Source organism: Nannobrachium achirus (assembly GCF_963921795.1).
Source record: "Nannobrachium achirus genome assembly, chromosome: 1".
Lineage (NCBI taxonomy): Eukaryota > Metazoa > Chordata > Actinopteri > Myctophiformes > Myctophidae > Nannobrachium > Nannobrachium achirus.
In genome coordinates this window covers 55427920-55448051 of record NC_137810.1, presented here as the reverse complement: position 1 = coordinate 55448051, position 20132 = coordinate 55427920, and the positions used below count along the sequence as shown (strand labels likewise).

General features: G+C 44.2%; 1 protein-coding gene across 1 annotated transcript in view; it reads right to left on the bottom strand.

The window, feature by feature from the left end:
• ncanb (neurocan b) overlaps window positions 1-20132 on the bottom strand; it is a gene marked incomplete at both ends in the record, with an annotated part of 212206 nt that overhangs the window by 90674 nt on the left and 101400 nt on the right. The window contains one exon of the mRNA XM_080745680.1: window positions 4061-4177. Within this exon, the coding sequence (XP_080601806.1) occupies window positions 4061-4177 (117 nt within the window). The remainder of the gene's footprint in view (window positions 1-4060; window positions 4178-20132) is intronic.

Sequence of the window (20132 nt, the reverse complement as noted above, 5' to 3'; positions counted from 1 at the left end):
TAACCTCCTTGCCTATGGCTGTTAATTCATATTACAAACAGCAAACATGCATGTGTTCGGAGGCGTTCGTCTACATTACAACATCAAAAAAGGGCAATTGAACACAGCCCCGGAGGCGGAGAGCGCACGAAAATATAGAAAGAAGCACGGGAGCTGATCAGTGAACGGTGACAAAAAGGATATAAAAAGTAAGTTTCTGCCATTTACGAAGAAAGGTTATAATTTGGTCCATTTGCCTCTGAGTATCATTGAGTTTTATGTGACTGTCACACACATACGGTGCTCAAAGCAAATATATTGTCAGGGGCCGTTGGAAGCCAGGGTTTAATTTATGTGGTTAACATGCCAATGTGACAAACGTTTGTCACAAAACTATTGACGCGACTGTAAAAGGTTGATTGATCTCCTCCGACCGCCCCGTGGAAGATGGACACACACGTGCACATACATATGCATGCACACACTCACATTAATGCACATGCACACACACGCACGCACTCACACGCGCAAACATACACATCGACGTCACGCACACCGTTAAATATTATGAGCGTTTGGGTGGGAGCACTAAAGATTATTGTAATCAGATCCAGGACAAATCTCCTCTCTTGACCCTTGACCTATGCTCCGACTCCTTTCCATTAGCTGTGACCCATGGGAAGCCCAGGTTGATTCAACGGCTCTGCATTGATGAGTGAGTGCCGTCGCTGTTGGGGGCGTGAAACCTTGTATCTCCATGTTTCACCTCTCCTACTTCATCATACAAGAGTGTAGTACAAAAGTAGTGCGAATAGCTGTTCTACAAGCATGTTGTGAGCTTGTAGATCAGCTATTTTCACAATTACTATAGCTGTTATATACTGTAGGCTACCCTATTATCATAAAATGGAACGTTTTCTGGACATGCAAGGTTTCCATGATATGCAACGTTAATGTATTCACGCCAGGCATGTGCACACATAGACATCAAAGGGGGCTTGAGCCCCTGCCCTTTTATCCGCCTGTAAAAAGTGCCCTCTCCAGACCATGAATGCAGTTTTTACTATGGGGAAATAAATGTAAAATGCCCTCTTTCCGTACGCATGCATTCAAGAGAACTGCCTTGTCCTATTGTCCAAACTCTCCTTAATAGAAACCCAATACTGACTTCATTATGCTTAGTTCAGTGTGGTATCAAGCACCGAAAACAGTCGACCTCCAAGCTCACGACACGTTGTGAGTTTGGAGGTCTGCTATTTTGGATATTTCCACCAAAAGTGCCCTTCTCGAAATTTCAGCCCCTGCAAAGCACAGAGACAGGATGGCTCACTTCTTATTCGTGAGCACAGGAACATCAACTGTCTGTCTGTCTTCAGAACGAGCTGTCTATCATCATTCATCACAAAGGAGACCGTAAAGAGATCAAATATGTGGTACATTAAAAAAAAAAAGAAAAAAGACTACATGTGATCTTTGGGTTGTACTTGCTATAGGCTTTTAAATTAACCTGGGAGGAGAAAATAAGCTATGGAATATGAGCTACTGTATGGAAGTATTGCCAAGGCGTGCGTTCAGAAGAAGGCACGCCAGGGTTTGAAAGCTAAAAATGTCTCCTTTTCCAACAGTACACTCTGCCATCTAATATTTATTATGGTTACTACACGCATGCACGCACGCACGCACACACACACACACACACACACACACACACACACACACACACACACACACACACACACACACACACACACACACACACACACACACACACACACACACACACACACACACACACACACAAATTATAGAGGAATCAAGGACCAATGCACACAACACCTAACAGCACCAAACAAAGGCACCTCGCTGTATTATATTCTGATTATTTTTATTTCAATAAAAATTCTAATAAAAACCTTGGAATGATCTCAGCTTCAGTGTGGAGCACCAACCCTGCTTATGTAAAGTAACCAATTTATACTGCTTTCCTTTGCTGCTGATTCTGTTGCATCGGTTTTGCAGGGTTCTCGTTTGAAGAAGAAAGTCACTTGAAACCTGAAATCTGGGTGGAAGTCCAAAACTGTTACTTTTCAGGATTCAAATTCAAAAGTAGCAGATCTACGAGCTCAAAATGCGCCGCTTTGTGCATTTTGAGCGTTTCGAGCTTGCGGATCTGCTACCTTTGATCCTTCTGTGTGACGCTGTAGTGATCAAGCAGGGCATTCATGTATTTAAATTTAAATTTAAATAAATACTATGTAACTTTTTTAATAAAACAAATCTTAAATTTGTCCTAACTATTAAATCGCTAAAGTTTTAGAACACCCACCCCGTTAATTTCAGCCCCAAAAGCCTTTTCTTTATATGTTTTCTACTGAGCCGTGACAGGGGCTGTATTTCCCGGCAAAATGACATCATCTCCCACATGATACACTACCGGCCAATCACAGCGCGGATCATACACTACCGGCCAATCACAGCGAGTCTTGCCGTCTCTTCAGGAAGTAGCTTCCCTCAGCAACAGTGTTTACGTTGATTTCTCGATTTCCCTAAATCTTTCTCGATTTCCCTCTCGATTTCTCGATTTCTTTTTTTTCTCTCACAATAATCGCGATATGACATTTTCATATCGACCCATCCGTACTCCTTTCCTATGCTGCTGGTTCTCTTGCCTCTGTCTTGCAGGGCTGTCGTTGGAGTGTCAACATGAGTGTTTCTGAGTCCTCTGCAGCTCGTCATCCATGGCAACATGTGCCACTGCTCTAACACTTTAATCAGCCGCTCCACCCCTCACTGAGCTCACCGCTCCTCTGTGGCCAATGTGTCCTTGTGCGTCCTCACGTGCACGCCCACGCACGCCCACACACACACACACGCGCGCACACGCGCACAAACGCACACACGGGCGCACACACACCTGTCTGAGTCACTCATTCTCATCATATCACACAGCTGAGTGGAAAGATGATGCCTGCCACTCATGGGACACGCACACACGTGTGCGCATGCACGCACGAGCAATGTCGAGCATGCATGCACGCACACACACACACACAATTGAGCGTGGCACGAATTCATCGCTCTCTCTCTCTCTGTCACAAGTGGTTGGGCTTACACCACAGCGATGCAACGACATTATGCATTCACACGTTTCACAATATTCTCCCTTTTCACTTTCACAGCTGTTGAGCTCGATCCCAGCTCAAAGTAGTCTCACTGGACCTGACAGCTAAGGTCTTTTTGACTATTTTTGAAAATGTATAAATAATGTTTTATGGACTATTCGTCTTTTTTTTATTTTCTCCCCAGTTTAGCTGTTATGACAATTCCTCCCATGTGTATAGTATTAGTCCATGTGCCTGCTGAGAGGCAGAGAAACACTACAGTACTGTAGATGCTCCTTTCCAGCAGGATCTTTACGTCTCGTTGCTGTCGGGTGGAAACCTTGTACGTCCCAAACTGATTCTTTTAAAAACATTTAAAAATAGTGAAAATAGCCGACCGACAAGTTCATGAACTTGCAGATCGTCTATTTTAACTACTTTTGTGCGACACTCTTGTATGATCAAGTAAAGCACTAATAATCATACATTAGCGCTCTTCTTATAGTACGTTTATAGCTATAGCTAAAGACGGAGATAAGAGGTTTCGGCCCGACAGCGCGGCAATCTGGTGAATGCTATAGTAGCCTAGGTGAACATATCGTCACTGTCGGGCAGAAACCTCGTATCTCCAAGTTTCACATTTGGACGTTCTTTCGTAAAGTAAAGCCCTGCTTCATCATACGAGACTGTCGCACAAAAGTAGTGAAAACAGCAGATCTACAAGCACACAACGCCTCGCGGTGCGAGGCGTTGTGTGCTTGTAGATCGGCTATTTTCACCATCTTAAATTGTTTTTTAAATGATAATACAACACATACAGTACAATGCAAAACGAACGGTTTTGGACATACAAGGTTCCCACCCGACAACGACAATATGTTTCTCTCTCTTCCCCTTATGCCACAGTGATGTGGCACAGTGTGTCTGTGGCTGCTGACCTCAGAGCTCTCCCTGTTTGACCCCGTGCAGCGGTGACTCACCGATCTCGCAGCTCTCCCCAGAGAAGCCCGGTGGGCAGTAGCAGCTGTACCCGTCGCCCTCCTGCAGGCAGCTGCCCCCGTGGAGACACGGGTTGGTCTGGCAGGGGTTGTCCTCTGCTGAGAAGGAAAGAGAGAGAGTATGGTAATCTAAACATTGGTGGAACGTAACGAAGTATACGTTTACTTAACAGTTCTACTGCCAGATTATTTATTTATTGGGGCTGGTGCCAGCAAAAAGCAGCTTATCTTTGCGATGTTATAGAAAATTATCTATTGATTATTTCCAAACGAATTCTTTTTTACAATGGACACTCGTACTTTAGCCAAGTTGGCGGCAGAGGGCAGCCTTATGCAAAGAATTAATGTGAATTGGGCCGCTCCGCTTGCCATCCATTTAGAGCATAGAAATGTATTTTCTAGATCAGATCCACAGAAAACAGCCAGGAAGTGATTTGGGACTCCATTATTGTTAACGGGCGCTGGATTTTTGAGAGCAGCGTTACGGGAGATGTTTTTACTGTACACGGCGGCGCGACCCTTCATCAGATTACAGTCATCAGACAAGGTAAAAAGAACGAGCCGTATTGGCAGCGCGCTTGGGACAAAATTGGGGCGAACGGGAACGTAAAAGAGTTAAGTACAGAACTTGAGTATGACAATTTTGAGGTATTTGTACTTTACTTGAGTATTTCCGATTTGCAATCCTTTCACTTCTACTCCACTACATCTCTGATCCAAATGTTGTACTTTTACTCCACTACAATTATTTGAAAAATATATAAATTATAATATTGCAAAACACACATGAACCACTTTAGCCATGTTTTACACCTACTGTAGGCCATTTGAAAATAGCAGATCTACAAGTTCACAACGTGTCGCATCGCAATGCATTGTGAGCTTGTAGATCTGCCCTTTTGGTGCTTTAAGTACATTTTGATACCAATACTTTTGTACTTTTACTCAAGTACATTTTGAATTACAGACTTATACTTGTAACAGAGTATTTCTACATTTCAGTATTGATAATCTTACTTAAGTAGCCTAAATAAATGGTAAATGGTGCATTTATATAGCGCCTTTATCCAAGGCGCTTTACAGAGATTGTTGTGCATTACATTCACCCATTCACACACACATTCATACACCGATGGCGGAGGAAACCATGCAAGGCACCAACCTGCTCACCGGGAGCAACTAGGGGTTCAGAGTCTTGCTCAAACGACTCTTCAACACTGGGGCGCCCGCTGGCCTGGTGGTCAAGGCGTATACCACATACTAGGCTATGATGCCTGCTGGCGTCGCCGGTTCGATTCCCGATCCGGACGACCTTTGCCACATGTCATTCCCCATCTCTCTCATCCCCATTTCCTGTCAGTCTACTGTCCTATCAAATAAAGGCATAAAAAGCCCAAAAAGAAATCTTAAAAAAAAAAACACTAACTCTGGGGGAGCCTGGGATCGAACTGGGAACCCTCCGTGTTCTAATGACGGTTTCTCTCTCTACCCCTGAGCCACTGCCGCCCCTAAATAATTGAGTACTTTTTCCACCGCTGGTTCTAAAGCCTAATTTATTTATGCTTTGTTGTTGGTTTTGAAGTGATAAACGTGATGTGACGTGTCAACTTTCTTTTTTTTGCTCGAAAATCTTGATTGATGGCAAGCGATATGTGTGGTGTGGTGTACAGTAAGTTAGACGTTCATTCAGAGGGCACGGTGAGTGTGCTTACATGCATATTCATTATTTACCGCACACAAGAGCCGGCCATTAAATATGAAGTGAGAGAGAGCGGGAGATAGAGCCTCGGGACATTGACACGCTACGACAGACGGCGTGGTGATATGTCAAGTGGCGGCACGGGCCATTTGCACCTGCTTCCAGTTCCAGTCCATACAACTGAGACTTGGCGGAAGAGACGAGAGAGAGAGAACGTGCGCGGAGGGAAGCAGGGGTGTCGCACCAAATTCTGGGCCCTGGGTACAAGGATTCACTGCGGGCCCCCCATGAACTGTTCTTCATAGGGGGAGGGGGTTTAACCCATTTAGACTGGGAACACATTATTACGCGTTATTTTGTGCTTTAACTATTGAAAAATAGCAGATATACAAGCTCACTGCTTGCGAGCTTGTACACCTGTTATTTTTGAAAGTTTGTGTAAGTCTTTGAATATTTTAATAGGATGAGTTACAAATGTTCGCTTAAAAAATACAGATTTGCAAACATTTTCACGACTTTTCAAAAATAGCAGATCTACAAGCTTGTATATCTGCTATTTTTCAAATAGCTAAAGTATAACATAATTAAGGCAACCTCCACCTTGGGCCCTAGTTACTCAGTCCCACTCCCCCCCCCCCCCCCCCCCCCCTTGTGACGCCCCTGGGAGGACGGCCCACCTGTCCCTCCCTGTCTGCAAGTGACTTTCCACAAAGTGACGGATTGGCTGCCGTCGGTATCCGGCGGACCTCCGTTTATCATGACTGATGTTGGGCAGCCGAAGGACAGTGCGCCACCTCCCCCCCCCCCCGTCTCCCTGCCTGCCGACCAGGTCCCACTGATGAGCCATGGGCGCTCGTAAATTAGCTGATCATTGCCCAGTCAGACACGCTGGCGGGCACCTATTTTTTTATGGCACATTACTGCATAGCGGAGAAGGTAATAAACACATTTTACTTCAGTGGGGGGCTGTTCAAGCGCAATGTTTTTAGGGGGGGAGGGAATAGAGGGTGGAGATGGTGGAGATTAAGTCATAATTGTTCCTATTACACTTTTACTATGGGACGGAGGGAAGGAGGAGTATTCGACAAGGACAGTTGGGTGTCGTTTCTCTTTTACGTTCGTCGTAGGCACGGAGATGTACTGGAGGGAGCTGTCTGGATTAAGTGTGCTTTTTATTGTCCAATTCTGATAGGATTCCAGCCTCCGACACAATCTGACAGGGCATCTCATGCACCGCATCTTATCCAGACTAACACTCAGCCTCCTCTAATGATCTATGAGCAGTAAGATAAAGGTGCTCTGCTCCTCCTGAAGCCTGCGAATTATGGGGTGTCTGTGTGTGGGATGATATGTGAATGTCTATGTGTGTGTCTGTCTGTGTGTGTGTGTGTGTGTGTGTGTGTGTGTGTGTGTGTGTGTGTGTGTGTGTGTGTGTGTGTGTGTGTGTGTGTGTGTGTGTGTGTGTGTGCCATATACTCTATAAACATAAAGAAATATGGACGAAGCTAACGGTGATGTCATCTATTGGTTTCTACACACCCCGTTTTGAAGCCACTTTTCCACCATCTTGGAATTTCCGGTCCCGAAAAGCAACTGGAAACTGGAAGGGCAGTGAGAACCGCCCTCACTGCCCTTCCAACCAATAGCATTTGCTTTTTCAGTAGGAAAAGTAGAAGCCCTAGAAGCATGCCGTACTTTATCATCAATCAAAATAATGGCACCATCATTTACTAAGACGCATATATCGAGGCAAATGAAATACGACTTTAAAATAGCAACTAACGACTGAAAGCATGAAGTATTTATGACAATGATTACTAAAGGTAATACAATCGAGTGTAAATCCCCATTGTAATCAATGGCGCGGTAATTAAGGCCATTAATGAGAACTGCAGTCCTGGAAAGCACTTCCTTATATTGACTTCATAATCCAGCAAGTTTCCTTGCCGCCTGGCGCGTGTGCACGTGCAAATGTGTGCGTGTGTGTGTGTGTGTGTGTGTGTGTGTGTGTGTGTGTGTGTGTGTGTGTGTGTGTGTGTGTGTGTGTGTGCTTGCAGAAGTGTTTCTCTGCTTCCACATGTAAACCTAGACATGTCCAGGACCCTTGAGATACAATGTCTGATTTATGCTTAGTTTCATGCCAGTGTCGTGTGGCGAAAACAGCTAATCGTTCAAGTTCACAGCACGTTGAGAGCAGTGCAGTGCTATGTATTGACACACTGGACAGGGGAGATAACGGAACACAGGGCTGTCTCTGAAGACATAGCAAAGCACCAGAGACAGGGACGTGCAGAGAATGTTAGAGATGCAGGGGCTGGCATTTCTAAACTGGACTTTTGGTGGAAATATCGAAAATAGCCGACCTCCAAGCTCACAACGCCGTCGGCTATTGCTTGGAGGTCGGCTATTTTCTGTGCGTGATACCACACTGAACTAATAATCAAATCAATACTGGAGATGTGGCGTAGGCCTACGGTATGGATTTCTACACAGAGAGGGCAATTATTTCAACATAAGATGCCGCATTCAAGTTCAGGAGAGTTTGGACAAGGTAATTCTATTGATGCCGCCTTCAGGTATGGCATGGGAAGAGGCATTTCTTTCACCATAGTAAAAACTGCATTCATGGTCTGAGGAGGGCACTTTTTACAGACGGATAAAAGGGCAGGGGCTCAAGCCCCCTTTGATGTCTGTGTGTGCACGTGCCTGACCAGAGATGGCCTTGGTAGAGTAAAAATCACACCCGTGTGAACTGAGCGGTGGAGTCTGTGCGCGCGCGTGTGTGTGTGTGTGTGTGCGTGCGTGCGTGCGTGCGTGCGTGCGTGTGTGTGAGTGTGAGTGTGCCTTGCCTGTTCTGGCCTGGCCTGAACAACAGCGCCCCTCCCTTAACATGTGTGGTCAGAAAAGGTACTACACCACAGGCTTGAGGCTACATACAGACCCACCCACCCACATACATACATACATACATACATACAAACAAACATACATACCTACACACACGGCCACGCTATGGAGACGGTGTGACCACCGCTCAAAAAACAGTAGAGCGGACCGGAGGAGTTGCAAATGGGTAAATTAACACTTCGTTGTGTACGTGACGCGAAAACGTGTGCTGCTCATAAAGGTTAATGATTATCTTCATGATTAACACAGAGATGTGACATACACGAACGCGGAGGAGCCTGTCAAAGCATATCAGACGTGATGGGTCAGGAGATGGAGAAGAAGTGGAGGAAAAAGAGAGGGTAATTTTTTCTCTGCACTGTAGCTTTCATCCATCCATCCATCCATCCATCCATTCATCCATTCATCCATCCAAAACAGCCTCTATCCAGAGGACAAGGCAGAGAGTGTGTGTCGGCGTGTGTGCGTGCGTGCGTGCGTGTGTGTATCTGTGTGGGTAACAAATATGCATGCATGTCTGCAGGAATGTTTGTGCTCGTGTGCACATACATGTACAGTGCAGTGGTGTCTGAGTGTATATGTCGCATATCGTTGCTGTCGAGCAGAAACCTCTTACTGTATCTCCATATGTATCGATCTGCTACTTCCTAGTTTATGAACTTGAATTGAATCCCAAAAAGTACAGATGTGGACCCGTTTCCACCCGACAGAGACGATGTGTGTCTGTATTGTGCATGCATGCTTGTGTTGGTCTCAACAGCTGCAGTTTGTCATGGTTTAGGTGGGCAGTAGAGCTATACTGTAATGTGTTCATGGAAGTCAAGCTAACGCAGCGAAACAATCATACCCTCTAAAATACGCTTACTGTAACACCCACACAACTGCTGACTGTTCCGTGCAGGGTTATACAGCAATATGGCCTGTTGTGAACTGGCCAGAACTGAGAAGAATGTTAGGCCATCTCAGGTCAGCTTGTTAATGCTCAATGTATTATGATGACGGTGACATGTGCCTAAAATATGTACCGGTAACAATGCGTCACACCTGTGGCGCCTCACTGTTTTGTAAAGATTGTAGATCTGCTATTTCTGGCACGTGACACTGTCGTACGACAAAGTATGAATCACTCTTAAAGGTCTTGACATCAAATGTATTTATTTTTTATTTTTAGGGTTTTTTCATGTTTCCTGACCTCAATTACACCAAAAAAACTGAACTTTCAACATTCTGTAGTTTTTCTGTAATCTGTAGTTTTTTTAATTACTATCGGCTCAGAAAAGTGAGTTCATTTGCCTCTGGACTAGGGATGCGGAGATATGGATCGTAATCGCGATCCAAACGTGCGTGATACGAGTGAATCGGTTCATTCAGTGCGTATCGGTACAATTGACGGCTGAAATCGTGATGGATCGTTCCGTGAGTGTCTGGATCGGTAATCTACATGGTTGTATCGATTTTTTTCATGTAGTATTTCATTCTATTCTATGTTTCCGAGGCGCCCTGAATGCACCATCACAGCCCGCCCCCCCAAAAAGCCCTTGGTAGCGACTCGACACATGCGTCTCTTCCACAGCGCAGAGCAGCTGAGCGCCGAATCGCATCGCATCGCATCGCATCGCATCGTATCGCATCGTTTCGCATCGTATCGCATTGTGCAGAATTGAATCGCAGACAAATCGCATCGAATCGGGAATCGTATCGGGAACAGGGGTGAATCGTGATGTATCGTATCGGCAGGATTTCAATGTATCGCAATTATATCGTATCGCTGGTAGTGTATCGTGATGCGTATCGTATCGCCTCAGTGGTCAAGATTCGCATCCCTACTCTGAACATATGCATCATCATCCAGGGGAGGGTGTGGTTGTAGGGGAGGGTGAACTCAACCACAGACATAAAAAGGTAGACGCCTCTTCCGGCTCTCTCGTACCCGTCTCGCCTTGGTGGGCATTTTTGATTGACAGGCTTGGAATTCTTCTGTGTGCGTAAGGTCGGTGGGCAGGTTTGAATGGAAAAGTCCCGGAAAAGACGCGTTGTGATTGGCCAGTAGTGTTTTTGAGTGGCAGCCTAACCTCAACACTTCCTCTTTTGAGCCCACCAAGGCGAGACGGGTTGCTCCAATCAACTGCAGTGGGTGGACGAGGTATCTAGCTTTTTATATCTGTGAACTCAACAACCAAAGTGATGAATGGTAAATGGTGCATTGGACCGATGCAAACACAATGTAAAGTAACAGCAAAGGTGATACACCCTCCCCTACAACCACACCCTCCCCTGGATGATGACGCGTACGTCCAGAGGCAAATGAATTTTTCTGAGCCGAATTATTCCAAAAAACTACAGATTACAGAAAAAACACTGAATGTTGAAAGGTCAGGTTTTTTTGGTGTGATTGTGGTCAGGAAATAGTCATAAGCCCTTTAAGACTGAACGACTGAATGCGTTTGTGTTTGTGTGTTGCCATGCATACATTTATGCATGCATGCATGTTTGGTCTTCATCAAATGTATGGCTGTGGCCACACGCTCCTTATCCACACATATGAAACAAACAAGGGGGACTTTTTATCGACATCATTCAAGCAGGCCCAGAAGATAAGTGAGTCAAGAATGAGCTGAAATGGACTTTTCCTCATCTGCCTTCCGCGAGCTTTGATGAATGGTGTTAGTGCTGTCCATGGCAACCACAGACTATAGCCAGTCTACTGTAGAGGAATGGGACATTGATCCGACCCGCAGACAATTAGTAACGACTTATTACACACAAATGAGGCTGTGTTCTTCACCATCTGTCTGCATGGGAACAGATCGCTGACTTAGCGCTAAGTAAGACGATAGCCTATGTGGAGGCTGCAGAATGGGGACAATCATTATGGATAATGTATACACGTGCAATTCTGTGCCAACAATGCATACAGTACATGTATTAGTGCATGCATGCAAGCAACACAAGCACTGAAGCAAGTATGCGGCACACACGCATGCACGGTTGCACGCACATTGTCTCCATGGTGCACTAACAGGTGACATTCAGAGAGAGATTCAGAGTAAAATGGCTGGTTTGGTCGCATTTAAATTAAGCTTAGTGAAACTCCTTGGGGGTAACAACTTGCTCATGTGGGCGGTGTGTTTGTGCGTATGCGTGTGCGTGAGAGAGAGAGAGAGAGAGAGAGAGAGAGAGAGAGAGAGAGAGAGAGAGAGAGAGAGAGAGTGTGGAGTGGGCATGAGGGAGAGAGTCAGTGAGGGAGACATCATGCCTCCCTCTCTCTTAATGCTAGCTGCCGGGTTATGATTAATTACACACTGCCCTTAAAATAGGTCTCCTCCTCTATTCCACGCCTGTGTGTGTGTGTGTGTGTGTGTGTGTGTGTGTGTGTGTGTGTGTGTGTGTGTGTGTGTGTGTGTGTGTGTGTGTGTGTGTGTGTGTGTGTGTGTGTGTGTGTGTGTGTGTGCGGTGCGCGTGCGTGCTGACAGGAACCGAGGACAGAGGAGAGAGAGTAGGAGGAAGAGAGAGATGGTGTGTAACAGTGAGGGGAAAGGGATTAGAAGTTTGACACACATACACAGACACACACGGACAGAAACAGACACAACGACTGGGTCAAATTAAATTGCACATTTAACCTTAAAGCGCAGTTCAGGACAGCATGAGGTGGATCCAGTGACATTTTTATTTGAAGTTATTTTTTGGAGGGGGGGGGGGGGGTGAAGCCTTTATTTGATAGCGAGATTGGAGATGTCTCATACCTGTGAGGTCAAAAGGGTAAACGGCTGCTTGGGACGTGGTGTGACCAGACAGCAACATGTGGAGTGAGGGGACGTTGCATGCTGATGGAGGGGACTTGATAATTTAAGAGAGTGATTCTCAAACTTTTACATTTCAAGGTCTTCCCTTAACTCTGACAGTATACAAATGGAACCAACTGAACCCGGAACCTGTTAGGGTTCATTTGGTTCCATTTGTATGCTGTCAGAGTTACAGACCCCCCCCTAAAAGAACCCACAGAGTCCCTGGAATCCACTTTGAGAAGCACTGATTTAATTGTGTCATGATTTTTTCCCCCCTACAACATAATCATCAGGTATTATGGTCATACTTGGAGAAAGACTTTTTTTTCAAAAAAGTGTACAGAAAGTGTTGAAATTATGTTTTTATGTGGCCAAATCTACCTGTTCTACCACCCACAGATGTTGTTGGATGGTGACAAGGGGAGGGGATGATTTTATGATGTCATTATATCAGTGTATTTCAATCGGGCCTTTTGACTCAGAGGCTTTCAGCTTGATCAGGAAGTAACCAAAAATACACAGGGAAGGCAAATCTGCACATTATAGATTTACGAGAAGAAAAAAAAAACACAAAAAGTTAAAGTATGATGAAGAGGTGTCTGCCCAACAGCAAGGATAAAAGGTGTGCTTCTAGATTAATTAAATAAAAAAGTAATTGATAGAATAATCAAGAAGAAGGTAATCGATAGTTGCAGATAGATGCCTGCTGCTGCAAAGTGTCTCCATGTGCAGAATTTGTCAGGGTATGACATTGCTGCTGTCAGGCAGAAACCTCTTATCTCCAGATTTTTACTTTCCGTGTTTTTTTTTTTTTTTTAATTAACGCCCTACTTGATCATACAATAGCATCGCACAAAAGTAGCGGCTCGAAACCTGGAGACGCGCTTCGAGCTTGTAGATCTGCAACTTTTTTGCTACTTTTGAATTTTAATCCTGACAACAAGTAACAGTTTTGGACAATGGGTTGATGAGTTTTATAAACCCAAGAACCCCCCTCCTGGCGACAGTGGCGAGGGATTTTTTTGTAATTCATTTTGTTTTCAATAAATAAAAATAGCCAGACATATCTACATATAAATTCAGAGGCTATTATATGAATTTAGCCATTTCCAATATATTAGGAGTCTCTAATCTCCAAATCTATAGGCCCCCCTCACAAAAGTACAGGGCCCTTTTGATCTGAAAACCCATGCGGATTAAGGTCTAATTTCACCCATTTCCATGCACCCGACAGAGACGGCATCCGACTGCACTCGAGGGTCACCTTAAAGTCAAGCCGTCTGAACCACAGATTATCCAACTGTTACAACATGTCTACTATCGTACTTGAAACAAGCATGGGATTTATAATAGACCATGAAAGAGGATTGCAGAGTGGAGTGAAAGCGATTGAGTATGAAGCCAAAAAGCTGAAGGGTCAGCTTACCCGACGACTCCCCAAAAATGAAACTTGTTGAAAGTATATACTCATGCACGCAACACACACACACACACACACACACACACACACACACACACACACACACACACACACACACACACACACACACACACACACACACACACACACACACACACACACACACACACACGTAATGGATATATCTCACACACACAAAGCACTCGCAGTGCACCACCCACCATCAGGCTGCTACCCTTGGAGTTACTGAACCCTGTAATAGTTTTGCTGAGACGGGGATCACGCCTCTGTCTCTTCACTGTTCCCCTCCAACAGTGTGATAAGCCATCACCTGGGCTTCTGCTAAAGCTGCTCTCTTAAACTTTAATGTTACATCCTTAAAATGTCTACTGAGGCACACACTGCTATTACAGCTCCGCGGATGACTGCGTAAAACCATAATGACAGGCACGATACAACAGTCGCTGTCAAAAGTGAAATATTCATATTGTGCCTTGCACAATAACTATGCTGAAAAATAAATGTAGCGTATGTGCAGAGAGCCTCGGGTTAGCATCAGTCTCATGCTGTTGCAACTCCCTCCTTGCTGGTCTGGCTGCATCCTCACTCAAACCCCTTCAACTATACAGTAGCCGTTAGCAATTCAAGCTATATTAGCTGGCAACAATTTGTTCAGCTGAGTAATCTACATGCTATTACATGTAGAGTGTCTCAGGGGTCAGTGCTGGGTCCCAAACTGTTTATTTTGTATATAAATAATTATTGTGTCATTATTGCTGCTTAGTGTTACTTGGTACAGGACAGGCGTCACTTGTCAGGACCAGGGCATGGATAGTTGTATCAACGTTGACGATGCATCCTGAATAATACTTTGCAGATTGTATTGTTCACATTTCCACCAAATGAATGGCCATGCATGTGGCACACATAGTATTTGCTAAGCAATTCAACTGTTGTAAATACAGTCAGGTATCTCTCTCTCTCTCTCTCTCTCTCTCTCTCTCTCTCTCTCTCTCTCTCTCTCTCTCTCTCTCTCTCTCTCTCTCTCTCTCTCTCTCTCTCTCCTATTGCAGATGATACCAACATCCTTTGTTCTGGAGATAATTTACAGCATCTCTTGGATATGGTCCAAACTGAAATGCATAAATTAAAAACATTTGATGCCAATAAACTATCACTGAACTTGACAAAAACAACATCAAGATTTTTGGTAATCGTAGAATAAATACAAACGTTCAACTTGTAGTAGATCACGTAAATCGAGCGTGAAATAACACTTCTAGGTGTAATTTCAGATAGCAAATCTTGTTGGAAACCACATGTTTGATACGTAAGATGATCAAGGAGCATTGCGGTGCTGGGAAAAGCAAGACATATTCTGGTGGAGGTTTGGGAGAATGCTTATCAATCAACAATAAAACCATTCTGTATACTCCAAAAAAGAGCAATGAGAATCATGTTGGGTATAGGGAACACACAAACATACCAATTCTGAAGTTTAACTGCCTTAAATTTGTGTATCTGGTCACGTAAAAAACAAAAAAATCAAATAGTGTACAAAGCAAAAGATCTATGTGAACTACAGACCACACAGACGGGCGTGGTCTGCCCAGAAATTTTGCACATTTCCCGTAGGATTGTGATTGTGTTTCTTTCGGAAATGAGCCAACCTTGGATGCCAGTTACAAGATCATCTGTGACAGGATCATCCACCATAGAATAATTGTACATTCCAAGGTGCTGACATTGACCCAGCTCTTTTTTTCCCCTTGTGAAAATGAAGATCTTGATGCTTCAAACCACTACAAATTTAAATACCGTGACAGACGGGTTCACTTGCGAAAACAAACAAATCAGCTGTCATGGATTTATTGGAGATCACAGATAGAGACTTCTTAAGAGCCTTACATACTTCAAAATAGTCCAAACAATGTCCAAACCTTTTTCGGCTGGTCGATCTAAATTGATTGATTGAAGACTTTATTAGAAGTTTGCATAGGAAAAGGTACAGTTTCATGACGGTACAGTTCACTGGTACAAGGTCTACTAAAAGGAGATCCATGAAAAGACAAAGCTTATTTCCACTGGAAACCATTGAAGTATCTCATATAACATTGAATGACAGACAAATAGAACACAGTACTATGCAGTAGATATGTAAAGAAAAAGAAAAAAGAAAACAGTAAGTCTAAACAAGCAGTAAAGAAGGGGCAGGGGAGGGTAGGGTTGGGCTAGGTTCATTTTTTTTTACCAGTTGCGAACGACTGCTGCCTGTAAGTGGTTTTTCAGGGCAATTTTAAAGGATGCTAGTGATGAGAGAACAAAAGTAATACATACAGTCACCAAATTCATACTGAACTCCATACCCCCCGGCCACTCAGTAATCTGCTCTATGAATCTGCCTAGCAACTCCACAGCTTGCTCCGTCATTGCTCGAATTCATTGAAGCAGTGTGCACACTCGCTATATGGGAAATTTGTCACAGAGGTACAGCGGTTTTTTGCTATTTCTTGTGAGTCAGTAATTAAACAATCTAGAATGGTCACATAGCTGGTGGTGGTAAATAACTGCTGCAAAAAGAATCGGAAGACACTGTATGGCTGTAATGGTGTTCTGACATGTGATCATGAGGAATGTGGCGCCAGTGTGTTTTTGAAGCGGTGAAAGCCGCTTCCAAGGTGTGGCTTTGTCTGTCCCATGTCTGTCCTGTGCATGCAGAATTGAGGATTGGTCAAGCTTCACATGACAATTTGGCCCTCCAGACAAAATCATTCATTCATTCAGAATTCATGAAAATATAGAACTAAAGCACATACTGTAGAAAGTATAGATAAGAATTCACCGCTTCACTTCGAACCGAGGTTCGATTTTTAGATTATGCACAACATGCTGTACAGAAATATCAACCAGTAGTCATCAAGACCCCTGATAATGATGTGGTAGCGATTGCTATATGTCTGCAAACACATTTACCGTAGGATCAGGATGTATTTTTTCCAACCGGAGTTGGCAACAGAGCCAGGATCGTTGAGTTAGCTACTGTAAGGTGTTATCAGCTCCAAGCTGGCACCAGCGTGTGTCCAGCACTTATTGGGATCCAAGCACCTTTTATGGCAAGGGCAAGAGAAAGACATTTTCTGTTGCTTGAGATAGAGAGAGAGGGAGAGGGAGAGGGAGAGGAGAGAGAGAGAGTGACTGTATTTACAGCAGTTGAATTGCTTTGCAAATATTGTTTTCCGCTGGCATGGCCATTCATTTGGTGGAAATGTGAACAATGCAAGATGCAAAGTATTATTCAGGATGTCACTGTCAACTTTGCCGGGAACTATCCATGCCCAGTTGGCCCTGACAGGTAGTGACACTGCAAAATGTCAAACTACCAAGCAGCAATAATGACACGTTCACATTCTCTAAAACGTATAAAGTGTGCCCCTTTCACCCGCTGACAATGGAAGAGGAGTCAACAGTGACCTGGCAGGATGACGAGAAATCCTGACTCCTGACAGTGTTGTCCAATGCAGTCCCAAGCAGGGACGTGCTGGGCCCCTGATTCAGCCCGGGAAAAAGAGTTGGAGAGGCCCTCATTGCGCGAGATCTCTCTCTATAGCGCAGCTGCTACTTTGCCATTCCAGATCATGACAAGTGACAAGCCAGTGGGCCAATTACATGAGTTGTATTTCGTCGTTGTCGGGTGGAAACCTTGTATGTCCAAAACCGTTAGTTTTGTATTTATCATTTTAAAAATGATTTAAACTAGTGAAAACAGCCGATCTACAAGCACACAACGCCTCGCACCGCGAGGCGTTGTGTGCTTGTATATCTGCTGTTTTCACTACTTTTTTGCGACGGCCTTGTATGATGAAGCAGGGCTTTGCTTTGCGAAAAAATGTACAAATTTGAAACTTGGAGATAAGAGGTTTCTGCCCGACAGTGACGATTTACTTTGTTGGCCGCCCAGCCCCCAAAATGGAACGAAGGCCGACATTTTATTTTATTTTTTTCCCTAATGGCCGGCCTGGACCGGGAGTTGAACCGGCGGGAATGAACCGGCCATTCGGGAGTTGTCCCGCTTTTCCCAATGGCCAGCACGTCCCCGGTCCCAAAGCAAAGTACAATACAGAATGTGTGTGTGCAACAAGCCCTGTGCTGATGCACCGTATGTCTGTGACAGAATTGTGCAAATGTTTCCAAGGAAACAGAGAAAGGAGCTACATGATGGGATGATGGCTCTGATGATATTGATGAGTGCACACCGTGTTACCCGGGAGATGGGCTGCACCGTGGCAGTCTGTGTGGTCTGCAGGGGTGTCGCACCAACTTCTGGGCCCTGGGTACAAGGATTCACTCACATTTTGTGCTTTAACTATTGAAAAATAGCAGACATACAAGCTCACAGAGCTTGTAGATCTGCTATTTTTGAAAAATCGTGAAAGTCTTTGAAGTCTTCAAATCCTTCTAAGGTTTTTTTTTGAGAAACCTGTTTCTATGTATGTGGTGCTCAAACTTTTTCATGTGAAGGACCCCCAAAATGATATGTATTTGGCCACGGACCCCCATCTCAAAGTATTGAGTTCCAGGGACCCCCAGAAGCTAAATTTTAGTTACAAATATTTGCATAAAAAATACATACAGTATATTCAAAGATTTGCACACATTTTCACGACTTTTCAAAAATAGCAGATCTACAAGCTCGCAGCGCGGCACTCGGTGACGCGCTGCAAGCTTCTATATCTGCTATTTCTCAATAGCAAAAGTATAAAATAATTAAGGCCCCTCCACCTTGGGCCCTAGTAACTCAGTCCCACTTTTCCCCTCATTGTGACGCCCCTGTCTGTGAGGAGGGAGGCCATCCCGGAAGAAGACTGAGTGCCTTTGCTGGGCAATGATTTCGGGGGGTTTGGGAAATGGGTGGTTTCTGATGCCTCAGTCTCCGATTCTGCCATGTGGGACCGGATCGATGCAGCCAGCCTCCCCCATGGAGTCACTGGAAATGGCTGCACACCACGAGACCAAACACAGTGGAATAGGAAAGTTGAGGACGAGGGATATGGAGAAGTTCTTCGTGCTCATACTGTACAGTACTGTAGGTACATTTCGGATTGAGATTACGGAAGCTTTGACCTTCTTAGTACTGAGAAAGTATTTATTTTTAATAATAACAGTTAATAGTTTCTGTGCTGTACTGTAACTCAGTGGTTCTCAACCTTCTCAGGCCGCAACCCCCGAAATAATCATATTTTAACTGGGGACCCCCCCACCCTGACGAGCACTAAGAGTTGAGGCATTACATTTTGTATGACACGGTTCTATTGTGAAAATAGCAGATCTACATGCTCACAACGCCTCCCGTTGCGAGGCGTTGTGAGCATGTAGATCGGCTATTCTCATTATTTCTGCCTCCAATAGGCCTATTTGACAATTTGGCCAATGTTAATTTTTTCTTTATTAAAAAGTTCTTAAATTGTCACTTTAGAAATGTGCATATACCTTCTATACACTTAAAACGTTATGTTGGTTGGTTAACTGTTGAGTGAGAAGACAACAATGCACATTAAGTTAATCATCTGGGGACCTCTCAAAATAATTAGAACCCGACCCTAGGGCTGTCACGATATGACATTTTACATGACGATTAATTGTCACTCAAATAATTGGCGATTAACAATTTAATTGTGTTTTTGTCGTTGATGATTACATTTCTGTTTGGCTTTTAGGCTTTGAAGTTGCATATGGTAGATATGACACATAACCTAAATATACAAATACATTACTGACATATTTGACAACTTACTACTTAAAAAATAACATTGATAGAGGAAATAGCCGATCTACAAGCTCACAACGCGTCGCGATGCGACGCGTTGTGAGCTTGTAGATCTGCTATTTCCACTATTTCTGAAATTTTTCAACATTCACGATTATGACGATTATGACAAAATAATTGCGATAATGTCAAATAATCACGATTAGACGATTATGTAATAATTGTGACAGCCCTACCCGACCCCCAGGTTGAGAACCACTGCTGTACTGTTAAGTGACTCAGCTGTTGTCCTTTTGTCTCTCCTGCAGGGATTTGGGATGGAGAACACTTGGCTGGTCATCCATTTTCTTGATCAATGTACCCAGAGGACCCCTCCAACCTATTTACTGTGTAGGTAAGCAGTCAATAATTTTTTTTTTTTTTTTTTCACAATCGAACTCACAACCTCAGCATTGTTAGTGCTATGCTCTGCCAAC